The 12,316-nt window shown below is 36.2% G+C and overlaps 3 protein-coding genes across 15 annotated transcripts in view; all 3 read left to right on the forward strand.

Annotated features, from left to right (window-relative positions):
* LOC118033164 (uncharacterized) overlaps positions 1–12,316 on the forward strand; it is a 19,600-nt gene continuing 7,284 nt past the window's right edge. The window contains exons 1-8 of one of the 11 annotated variants that reach the window (XM_035038051.2): positions 1–2,173; positions 4,071–4,189; positions 4,304–4,375; positions 4,496–4,553; positions 4,741–4,785; positions 4,895–5,079; positions 5,203–5,326; positions 5,439–5,673. In XM_035038051.2, the coding sequence (XP_034893942.2) occupies positions 146–2,173; positions 4,071–4,127 (2,085 nt within the window). In that variant the 5' untranslated portion in view covers positions 1–145 and the 3' untranslated portion in view covers positions 4,128–4,189; positions 4,304–4,375; positions 4,496–4,553; ... (2 more) ...; positions 5,203–5,326; positions 5,439–5,673. Of the gene's footprint in view, positions 2,174–3,352; positions 3,694–4,070; positions 4,190–4,303; positions 4,554–4,740; positions 4,786–4,894; positions 5,080–5,186; positions 5,327–5,438; positions 5,674–12,316 lie in introns of those variants that run through there. The other 10 variants (XM_073405375.1, XM_035038045.2, XM_035038046.2 and 7 more) reach the window with 10 other exon arrangements.
* Positions 4,429–5,510, forward strand: LOC140954720 (alpha-L-arabinofuranosidase 1-like). Its single transcript, XM_073405395.1, has 4 exons — positions 4,429–4,553; positions 4,973–5,079; positions 5,187–5,326; positions 5,439–5,510. The coding sequence occupies exons 1-4, from the start codon at positions 4,429–4,431 to the stop codon at positions 5,508–5,510; spliced, it is 444 nt and encodes a 147-aa protein (XP_073261496.1).
* Positions 6,625–12,316, forward strand: part of LOC118033161 (uncharacterized) — a 23,115-nt gene continuing 17,423 nt past the window's right edge. Inside the window, exons 1-5 of one of the 3 annotated variants that reach the window (XM_035038039.2) lie at positions 6,625–7,876; positions 7,991–8,118; positions 8,362–9,039; positions 10,232–12,132; positions 12,225–12,292. In XM_035038039.2, the coding sequence (XP_034893930.1) occupies positions 6,748–7,876; positions 7,991–8,118; positions 8,362–9,039; positions 10,232–12,130 (3,834 nt within the window). In that variant the 5' untranslated portion in view covers positions 6,625–6,747 and the 3' untranslated portion in view covers positions 12,131–12,132; positions 12,225–12,292. Of the gene's footprint in view, positions 7,877–7,990; positions 8,119–8,361; positions 9,040–10,231; positions 12,133–12,224; positions 12,293–12,316 lie in introns of those variants that run through there. The other 2 variants (XR_004684787.2, XM_073405369.1) reach the window with 2 other exon arrangements.

Raw genomic sequence — 12,316 nt, forward strand, 5'->3', positions numbered from 1 at the left:
AAGTTTGAAATGTTGCCCTTTCAGCCTAGGGTAAGCCCTTTTCTGTTCAATTCTTTGTTTTAGCCATTCATCTCACTCTCCCTTATTACACAGTGAATGAAACCCACCCTTTGTCTGCCATTCTTCTCTCCCACTTCAAGTGGTGATGATGATGTCCATGGCAATGGCATTGAAGCAGCAAAGGGTTTTAATGGCTATTTCTTCTCCTTCAGCTTCAACCCTTCTTGGGTTTCACTCTCAGAGAAGCCAAGCTGAAACGGGTATGATTTTCTTTCTTCATACTTCAAGTAGTAGAAGTGGTAGGCCAAAATACCAAAAGGGATGCTCTTTTACAAACATTGAAGATGCCTCGTGTTGCTTTAATCACATGGTTCATATGCATCCCCTGCCTCGTATTATCGAATTTAATGATTTTTTATCAGCTCTTGTCAGAATCAAACATTATGGGACTGTGCTTTATTTTTCCAAACAAATTGAATTGCTGCAGATCGAACGTGATGTATGTCATTTTAGCATTTTGATTAATTGCTTCTGTCGCTTGCAACGTGTGGATTTTGGGTTCTCTGTCTTGGGGAAAATCATTAAGCTTGGTTTTGAACCCAGTGTTATGGTTTTTTGTACTTTAATTAACGGGCTTTGTATAAAGGGTAAAATTGCTCGCGCTGTGGAATTTTTTGATGAGATGGTGGAAAGAGGCTATCAACCTAATCTACATACCTATACCACGATTATAAAAGGTTTGTGTAAGATTGGTAAAACCCCTGTTGCTGTTGGATTGCTCAAGAAAATGGACAATGCAGGTTGCCAACCGAATGTTGTCACATACAGTACGCTTATTGATAGCCTTTGCAAGGATAGACTAGTCAAAGAGGCTTTAGATATCTTCTCTGAAATGAAAAGTAAAGGGATTCAACCGAATGTTGTCACTTACAATTCCTTGATGCATGGTCTATGCAATTCAGACCAGCAGGAAGAGGCCTTAGCATTGTTCAATGAAATGATGAATTTCAACATCTTGCCAGATGTAGTTACCTTCAACATTTGGGTCGATACACTTTGTAAAAAGGGCAAGATTTCAGAGGCTCAAGGAATAGTAAAGACAATGATCGAGAAGGGTGTGGAGCCTAATACCGTGACTTATAGTTCGTTGATGAATGGATATCTTTTGCAAAACAGAGTTTTTGAAGCTAGAAAGGTATTCGATGCGATGATAACCAGGGGCTGTAGACCTGATGTTCTTAGTTACAACATCTTAATCAATGGATGCTGTAAGGCCCAGAGGATAGATGAGGCAAAACAATTTTTTGATGAAATGAGTTTTCGAGGCTTAATTCCAAACACTGCTACTTACAACACTCTTATAAGTGGTTTGTCTCAAGCAGGGAGAATTTTTGAAGCAAAAGAGCTTTTCACGAATATGCATGTCCAGGGCTGCATGCCTAATGTTCTTAGTTACAACATCTTAATCAATGGATCTTGTAAGGCCCTGAGGATAGATGAGGCAAAACAGCTTTTTGATGAAATGAGTTTTCGAGGCTTAATTCCAAACACTGCCAGTTACAACACTCTTATAAGTGGCTTGTTTCAAGCTGGGAGGATTTTGGAAGCAAAAGAGCTTTTCAAGGATATGCATGCCCAGGGCTGCTCCCCAGATCTTGTAACTTACTCAATTTTGCTTGATGGCTTAAGCAAACAAGGTTACCTTGATCAGGCATTGGAACTATTTCGAGAAATGCAAAATAATTACTTGAACCCTGATTTGGTGATCTATAATATCTTACTTGATGCCATGTGCAAATCTGGGAAGCTTGAAGATGCAAGGGAGCTGTTTTTGAAACTCCATGTCAAAGGATTGCTGCCTGATGTTCGAAGTTGGACTTCAATAATCAGTGGACTTTGCAGAGAAGGATTGCTAGATGAAGCATACAAAGCTTTCAGACAAATGGAAAGGGATGGCTGCCCACCAGATTGTTGCTCTTACAATGTTATTGTCCGAGGATTTCTCCAGAGCAACAGTGCATCAAGGGCTGAACAACTTTTTCAGGAAATGTTTGATAGAGGATTCTCTGCAGATGCCCTGACCAGAACCTTGGCGGCAGATCTGTTGTCTAAAGATGACAATCTTGGTTTGAAGAGGTTGCTCGGTGAATCTGAACGTTGTCAAGGTGAAAAGGTGATGTATAATTGTAAATTTTCCATACCCAGTGCTGCTAGTTGTTGGTGCAAATATTACATGACTTCTCTTGGTTCAATCCTGTCACAATTTTAACAATATTCACTTTCTTTTGTTTCATGTAGTTGTTACTCTTTAGGACTGGCATTCACCTATTCTAGGTTATATATTCATGCTAGTTCTTTTGTGTATCAATAAATATAGTGTTGGGTAGATTACTTGAATGAAAGTCATTCAAGTTTTCCTGTAAGTTATTAACTTATTTAAATGTTTATCATCTTGAATCACTTCAAAGACTCTTTTGCTTCAAGCACCCCGGATTTCTTCATACATCAATTCTTGCTGAAAATAATCCCTGTCCTACTGTATTTGCTAGATTCTTGGTCATTGTGCATTTCTGTGTGAGGATGGATGCTACTCCCACTTTTACAAATAAAAACAAAAGAATATGGGTGTGATGCCATTGAGTTTTGTTTTGTTTATGCTTGTTTGTTTGATATTTTTTATCTGTTTGTAGATTTGGGTGATATATTAATGGAATGTTACCTGGAAAAGAACTTTAGATCTTAGTGTTCAGTATTCTAGAATTCGCCTCGGATGTTTGAGATCAATTAGATACAAGTGTTTATATAAATTTGTGGTTGATCAGAGTTAAGCAATGAAAGCAATTTAATTTTTCTCTAAGTGATTAAACATATGTGAGTTTTCATATTAAATAACTTTCAATACATGTATATGTATGCTATCTTCTTTTTTTTCCGCGATAGTTTCTTTTTGTTTGTGGATAGAATTGTATGTCTTTTTCTTTGTTGAATATATTATGCATGTTATGTTTTCAAGAAAATAACCCTGTATCTTGATTATATTGTACAGTGGGAATTAAACTTCTTGTGATTAGCAACTAGGCAGGGCGGATTTGAAAGAAGAGTTTTGATATAATTTTGATTTGCATAGGATGATTGAGATCATGTGTACAAAGGGATATAGGCTGGCCATTTATGATTGTTTTAGCAAATTGTTGTTATAATTATGTTTGAAGCTGAGGTATTGATATGCTGGCAGTAATACTAAAATATTCAATGCTAAATGCTTGATGCTTATGAAATTGAGAGTTGAATTCCTTGTAATTATTGAGAGTAGGCAGCAGAGTGATAAAATTATTTGAACATTTTCATGCAGGAAAACTAACATCAATCTGGTGAATTATTCCTGTGAAACAATTGCTGTATGATGTTTCTTTGCATGACCATACGTGGAGGATAAACATGATGTGCTTAGAACTTTCCAGAATCATACTTTATGTTCTTATCTATTTTGCTTTTCTCTATTTATTCTTCAAATAGAGAAATCAATCCTGTGTATTATGGATAATTATTTTACACACCTCTTACTGCAGGCAGGATAAGATCCATTTTGTAGAAACGGAGAAATGAGAGAAGAAGATGCAAATTAGTCTTGTATAGAACAAGAACTTCGACATGCCTATACAAATCTGTTTATTACATTAGATGAAAGAATCGGTATTGAGTCCTTAGAAAGTAGCATGTACTTCTAATTTGAACTACTTACCCTCTATTTAGATGCTATTTTATTGAGGTGTATGACATTGTTTTTCATGCAGCATCACTCATATTTTCTTTTTTCTTCCAAGAGACCTTGTGGTAGTTGGGTTTTACAAGTTTGAAACTAAGATGTGTTTGTCAAATGATCCATTATTGAGATTTCAAAAATGAGTTGCTATGGTATAGTCACCTGATCTCAATTCTATATTAAGTTAATTTTGACAAAGATTTTCTTCAAAAAATTTGTCTGACAGTCTGCAAATGTTACTCTTCACTCCAGATTCTGGAAGATAGACCAGTTTCAGAACTCAAATTAATATGCTTTTTTCTACCAGGAAATTATATCAAGTTCTATGATGCCAAAAGAAGTGCCTATCCTGACATCAAGATAATCTCAAACTGTAATGGGCCTTCTCATTCTTTGGATCACCCAGCTGATTACTATGATTTTCATGTAAACATCCTGTCACAATAGCTTTGTTTTCTTTCTGTTTTGCAGTATTGTACTTGTGTGTATTTTCATCAGTTGGAAAACACAATGCTTATCCTCTTTTACTCTTTGAACTAGGTTTTTACATCTGGCAGCAACCTGTTTTCTGTGACTCATAAGTTTGATCGCACATCCCGCACTTGTCCAAAGGTGTGTGATATGCCCTTCGACAACATACTGACTAAAATATGTGACAAATATTCATGGGATTTACTATTTTTGAGGCTTCTGTGAGTGACTATGCTGTGACTGGAAATGATGTGGGCACAGGAAGTCTTTTAGCGGCACTCGCCGACGCGGGATTCCTCATTGGTCTAAAAAGGAACAGGTTTGTAATACTTGTTCCAGCAATCTTAAGTTGTTTTTCAATGTGCTATTCAGTGACCGAGGGTCTGAAATTTTTAATGCCTTCCCACTCTCTTTCCATTTCTATTTGATGGAACAAATTAATAAAGAACTCCTTTGAAATAGTGAGTTATCATTCTATTTGATGCCATTTCTGTGGTATTTTGTAGATGACAAGCTATGCACCACTTTTTTGTGAATTGCAATAATAGGAGGTCCAATCTCATTCTATTCCTCAATAATTAACTCAAATTCAAGCATGCATGGCAAGGAATATCGTTTTCTTTTCAGGGTGCTGACACTGAAAAGAACTTTTATATGAAGGTGGAATCCAGATGCAATTGTCTTCAACTCATGAAAGCACTATGGAACTCCGAGCTATTGGGTGCAAAAATTCTTCAGAGAGTCAAGTGGAGCAACTCTTCCTGACGCTAAGCTACAGACAAATTCCTCTACACTTGTTGCATCTGCAATTACTTGGCAAAATTCAAACTTACCTGAAAATAAAGGTATGCTAATACCAGCATGGCTTGCTGGGATCATGCCCTAAACACCAATTTTAAGTTTTTATCCTTTTTTTTTTTGTCAATGCTGCAAGTTTGAATCCTTTTCCAAGTGAATTTTGGGAACAGCGAAGTGAATCTCAAAGTTTCCATTGATGGATTGGGGCTCAACTCACAATTGTCGGGATCAACAAGAACTGTGCTCACATCTTCTAACGTAATGGACGAGAATTCCTTCGTGGATCCAATAAAGGTTTCTGACATCTTTGTCATGACCCTCATGAATTTTCAATGACCTCAGAACCTTTCAATTCCAGTTTATGTAGCAAATCTGCTAACTGTCTTGGCTTCTTCACGTAATGCAGGTGGTGCCAGCCCAAACTATGCTCGAGAATGCTGACAAAGACATTGATGTGTACTCTCTCCATATTCTTTAACTTCATTTGATTTGTTAACAGAATCAAACAATATCAGGACGCCACAGATTGATTCTTTCTCAAGATCATCAAATTAGAAAAATAAACTAATACATGGTGTAAATATACGAAACAATCAAAATACTGTTATTTGTGGCTGGTGTTTTAGCCTGCTATTTATGTTAATATATATATATATATATATATATATATATATATATATGGTTGGTTTTCAATGTCCAGCCTGTTGTGTGAATGTCAAGTCATGGCGAAAGAATTATTCATTGAAAGTAGGGCCTGCAGCCTCCAAGGTTGACAATGGATGGAAGAGGCTGTTTAAAAATCAATTAATATTTTAATTTTTTAGAATATTGGAGTACAAAAAAGAAAACTTGAACTTTCTTTTGGAACGTAATATTTCTCTATCTAGAAATTTTTGAAAGTGGTTTTTTAATTTTTTAAAGTTGTGTTGAATTTGAAAAATACTTTTAAGAGGTACTCCACAGTTTTTAATATTTTTTACTTTAAGAAAAATTAAAACATGAACAATATAATTTTCTCCTTTATATACAAGTATTTTTTAACAATGTAAAATATTAATTTATTATATATATATATATATTTAGTGATTAATATAAATTTAATTTTTATTATAAATCTAATATAAAGATTTTTTAAGTTAATAATATAAATCTTTAATGATAATTTTTAATTTGAATAAAATAAAATAAATATTCTATAATTAGATTATCACAAATATTAAATAATAAGATAATAATTATAAATTGTGATTTTTAACTTCAACAAATCGATTTTTGTCCATGCAAAGTTCTTGAATGCGCCGCTGAGTTGCTGTTTTCCACCTTGCTAGTTTGCAGATTGTTACTCGATGATAGTTAGCTGCGGCCTCCCTAGGTTTTTTCTAATGTAAAAAATATGTTATCGCGAAGTTAAGTGTTTTTAAAAATTAAAAAGAAATTGATAAAAGCAAGGAATACCAATTCAATCAATGGGTCCATCCATCATGATTCTGTAAGATTTTTCCATTGATTTCTAAGAACCAAACAAGCCATCCACACGTTGTCCACTAAAAGCTACTTTAATTCAGACCTTTAAACAAAATTGAACAGATCTTTAAAGTGAACTGCAGGTTCCACGAAGGAACGTATGCTGGAAGCACACGGCGTTGACTATAAGAAACGAAGACTGAAAGAGTCATTTGCTCTTCGATTCCCTTCATCAAATCTTGCTGCTTTCGATGGCCTCTCTTCTTTTTCACATATTGCTGGAGTGTGCTAAGGCGATTGAACGTCGTCAATTGGATCTTGCAGATTCACTTTTGGCAGCAATTCAATCTGTAGCTCCTAAAGAAGAGAGCATATGGACGAGGAAAGTAGTCAAATACTTTGCTGAGGCTCTTGTCCGGCGAGCCTATGAAATTCGCCCACCATGGCCTTTACCCTCGCTACATTTGCTATCCTATCCAACCGAATACATGTATGAACCTTTCTTATTGCTTGGTGAAATCACGAGTAAATATGCCATTTCTGGTGCCTTGAATTCGGGATATAAACGACTCCACATTATTGACTTCTCCATCGTGTTCGGTTTTTTCGATTGTTATAATTTAATTGGAGACCTCAAAGAGCAGTATCGTGGTCTACAAGTCCTGATAACCAGTATCGCACCGAAACTGTCAAAACACTCTGACCATCTCCGTCGAAACCATGATGGGGCTCGGCGGTTTGGGGACACAGATGTGGAATTGAGGCAATTGATATGGAATAGTCCGGATGATATTGTCAAATGTATTTCCAAACTCAGAAGGAAAAGGGAGGATGAGATTGTGGTTGTGAATTGGAATTTTACACTCCACAGATTGCTTGCACAAGATGGGGCAACGGAGCAAGTGCTTTCAAAAGTGAAGGATTTGGGAGCGGACATCATGGTAATTGCTGAGCAGGAAGCCAATCTTAACAGTCCTGATCTTTCGGAGCGGCTCGAACAATCATTCCAATACTACTCCCATGTTTTTGAGTCACTGGAGAAACTGTATGATAGAGATGAGTTATGGGAGTTGTATTTCAGGCGACAGATTGGGAATGTGGTGGCATGTGAGGGCGTTGACCGGGTCGAGCGGATTGAGTCATTTGCTCAATGGCAAAATCGCCTGTCTCAGGCTGGGTTCTGTCCAGTTCCCCAAAAAGCAGACGAGTTTAAGGAATATTTTCAACACTATTTAGAACAGAGAGTTGGTAATCCAGACTATTTAGAAGATTTTGGAATCGAAGAGAAGGAAGGACATAATATCCTGCTAAGTCGGCACGGTTGTGCGGTAGCTGTAGCCTCAGTTTGGAAGGTCACTAATTCACCTCAATTAAGTGGCGGTGAATAATCCAATTCCATCCTTTCCTTTCTCTTCTCTTGTTATACTAATTATCCATCAATAAATTCGTTGTGTGTATTTTCACTTTAAGCTACTGGAAATTACATGTTGGCAGGTCCTTACACAATGCAAGATACAGTTGATGACTCAGAAGGGATGTGGAGCTCCTCTGAGTCCGAGGATGATGAAGAAAATGATTCTCTAGTTTGCATAATGGCAGATAGAAACTTATGGTCCACGCAGGTATCGTTCTTTGTTTCCGAGACTTAACAGATTGCCTAGTTTTATCTTTATGGCATGGGGAGATTGCAACAACTTCAAATTCGTTGGACATAAATTAGAAACTTACAATATAAATCTTGCTTTGATAAATGGCAAAAATAAAATAAAAATTAAAATAAAAAATCTAAAAGAGTTTGATCCACTGCTTGTGATATACTTCTTTTTTTTAACTTTATGCTATTATTGGTGTCGTTGATCTCACAGGGCTCTTCAATGAATCGAATAGCTGCTTCAGCTAAGCTATTTGACATATTGGAATATACATGTCATCTACATAGGTTACCACTGGCTGTGACTTGGATTTCTTATGGCAAAGATGGTAATACAAATTCAAAGGGAAAACGTATTCTATGTATTGATGATAGCGCTTGCTATGTAAATCATTGGGGAATGTATGGATTTATGGATGAATATGCACGATATCGTCTGGAGGAAGGAAAAGGTATCGCCGGAAAAGCACTTCAATCTAATATTCATATCCAGCATGACATTTCCCTGCTTGATCCATCTGAATTCCCTGATATGGATTCTGCTGCTTTTGCTATAAGCCTGATCAGTACCTGTCATGCTGCTTTTGCTGTAAGGCTAACAAGTACCCACCCTTGCAAGGATGATTACGTATTGGAATTTCATCTCCCAGAAGGCATGAAAGAGACTTCAGAACTAGAAATTTTGATAAATAAGGTATTGCGTACATTGCGGAGGAAATGTTTAAAAATGTGGGAAGTTAGTGTCAGAGAAGTAAATGAGGCGAGAAAGAATTGCTCTGAAGTTAGATTGGATGATGAAAGAATGTCAAACATCCCACATGAAGAAAATGGATACATGACAGTAAACCCAACCAGCAATCAAGCAGAAGAAACACGTGAGCCTCTTGAACAGGTACTCTTCTATACTCTCTCTCATTTTTTTTCTTCATGAATGAGTTGATTGTATATATTTTGTATTTATTTTTTATTTAAAATTTAATTTAATTTGATTTTTATATTAACTTTAACTCTTATTTTATAATTATTATTTGTTTTTTTCTTAATTTGACGAAAACATGTTATTTGCTTAATTTTAGCATGAATTTGGGGAGAAAAAAAAGAACTCTTGATGTAAAAAATGATTGTGAACAAAGTTTACGTGTGTTTTGAAAGTGTATAGTTTGAAAAAACATGAAATTAATATATATTTTTTTATTCGATAGTTTTAATATTTTATATTAAAAATAGAAAAAAATAGAAAAATTTTATTTTAATATATTTTTTAAAAAATTATGTATAATCCTAAAAGTATTTTGAGCATATGTTGCACTATAATCTTAGTAGTCCGATTCATAGTTTGAAGACCCAGCCTGGTCCAAGGCTCAGGTTCTGGGTTTTGATCAAGTCACCGGGTTGGCCGAATCAATTTTTTTTTTTAAAATCAAAACGATGCCATTTTAGTAAAGAAAAATAAAATAAAATAAAAGTCAATGAGTTTGAAGAAACACGCGAGGCTCTTGAACATGTGTTCTTCTATATTGAATTCATGTCATTATTTTCTTGAAGAACGCCAAACATCTCATATAAAGAAAATATTTTTTAATTTATTTTTCAGGATATTATTAAATATTTTAAAAAATTTTACTTTTAAAAAAAACTACATTCTAGCTAACAAATAAGAAACATCAAATTAACTCATTTTCATCTAAAAACATTAATGAAATTAAAACTCAAACTAAATAAAAAAAAAAAACAATACATGTGATTCGCTGCAAGAAATTCTAGCCAGCAGAATTGGATTCAAGGTTATTTAGACGCAGAAACTCTAAATCATTTGCCTTGTCAGATGGACAGAAAAGACTTTCTGTTTTGGATGGACACCCATCATGTGTCCAATCACAGCCTTCTATGTGGCAGATTTTCTTCAGCAGATTTCGCGAATGGTGGAATAATTATTGTTCAGTAGATAAATTACATTTGATAATTCGAATATAATAAAATCCATTTTGCCTCCGTTTTGCTTGTATGTTCAACTATTGAAGAAGACACAATCTGCCATTATTATTGACTGGAATTGGCCTTCATGCTACCAATATCCTTGACAGGACGTCCAAGAACAATCTGCTATACCTGCACCTGCTCTGAATGGTGAGAATGCATTGCACAGTGTAGATGGTGGCCTCCAGAGTACTAATAAACGAAGAAAGATATCACCTGTGTGGGATGGATTCGTTAAGCAGAGGAAAGAAAATGGGGAAGTGTGGGCCACGTGTAAATATTGTAAGAAGGAATATAGAGCAGAAAGCAAAAGAGGAACTTCAAATTTGCACAAGCACTTAAAAAATTGTTCGCCAAGCAGACAGGACGAAGCAGAGCAGCAAGTTTTGGTTGAGACAGGTGAATTGAGTACTAGCGTCATCCAAGGGAATTTTGTCATAGATCAAGAAAGAAGTCGTCTAGACATTGCGACAATGATGATTAAGCATGGATACCCCTTGGACATGGTTCAACATGAGTTTTTTGAAATTTTTGTGAAGAATTTGCAGCCAGTGTTTAAACTTTATTCAAAAGAAGTAGTTGAAGCTGATGCCCTTGCTATTTGCAGACAAGAGAAGGAGAAACTCATCAATTTTTTTCATAAGCTCTCTTGTCTCTTGAGCTTAACACTTGAATTGTGGCCATCTAATGACAAAATGATGACCTACTGTTGCTTCACCGTGCACTTCATTGACGATGAATGGCAGCTGAAGAAGAAGATTCTTGCTTTCAGGAACTTACGGTACAGCTATGACATGGGGACTGTACATGAAGTCTTTAAAAGTGTGCTTGCAGAGTGGAGCATCAACAAGAACGTTCGCTTCATATTCCTGGATATAACTCCTCCAAAGGATCACATGATTGGAGAATTAAGAAGTAAGGTTTCTGATCAAGCCCCACCTATCCATGGACATCTTCTCTGTGTTCCTAGTTATGCCCAAATTCTCAGCCTCCTTGCTCAAGATGGATTTTCTGAGATAAGGAGTGTTCTTTATAAGATAAGAGAATGTATAGAGTACGTCAACGGAAGCTCACTTAGAAGGCAGAGGTTCCAGGAGGCAATTAATAATGGGAGTTTGCAGGACAGGGAAATGCCTACTCTAGATGTTCCCGCGAGATGGGGCACCACCTTTCTTATGCTGGAGAGTTCATTGGAATTTATAACAGCTTTTAATCACCTAGAGCAAGTGGATGATGATTTCAAACTGAATCCATCTGCGGAAGAATGGAACAAAGCTACAGCCGTATTTGAGTGCTTGAAAGAGTTCTACAAGTCAACATGCAATTTTCCAACAAGCAGAGAGGATTATTTCCTCAGTGTTTGTGATGTTTATAAGAATTTGCTTAAGTGGGAACAGAGTAATTATGTATATGTTCACGCTATGGCAAATAGAATGAGGGGAAAATTTGACGAGTATTGGGGAGAAGCTAGCTTGGCTTTGGGAATCTCAGTAGTTCTTCACCCGTACTTTAAATTGGACATTATTGAGTATGGCTACCAACTGATATACGGCAGTGATGCTGACTTGCACTTATCCAGATTCCGTTACGATCTTACATGTGCATACCATAAATATGCAGAGGACATCAGCAATCAGGGACCATCTTCTTCTGCCATGGCGGACGTGAGTCGTTGTACATCATCTTATATTAGTTTCAAAGAGTGGCGCAAGGGTAAGTATGAACGCAATACGGTGCACTCACAGTGGAATGAGCTTGATCAGTATCTACAACTGCCTCCGAAGAACTTGGATAAGGCTGGAAACGTATTAGCTTGGTGGCAAGACAATGCTCAAAATTTTCCAATACTGGGGAAAATGGCTCGTGATTTCTTATCAATTCCAGTATCAACTGTCATTTCCAAGTCATCAGAGGTTATGAAGATGGCATCAGTCCATGACGGTGTTCGTCCTGAGCTAGCCGAGGCTTTGATATGTGGAAAGGATTGGTTGGACAGACCTAACTGAAAGTAAGTTTTCCTTTTTATTTTTGCTCGATTTAAGTGTGATGCTTTTATATCTCTGCCATCTGTTTATTTATTTCTTCTTCTTTTTTCTTCAGCAATTGATCCATGTTTGGATCCTCACTGGTAGTTGCTAGTACTGTGAAATAAGTTTTTCCCAGGTAAACACTGGCCTTCTCTTTAATTCCAA

Source organism: Populus alba, chromosome 16, assembly GCF_005239225.2.
Source record: "Populus alba chromosome 16, ASM523922v2, whole genome shotgun sequence".
In the NCBI taxonomy this organism is placed as follows: Eukaryota; Viridiplantae; Streptophyta; class Magnoliopsida; order Malpighiales; family Salicaceae; genus Populus; species Populus alba.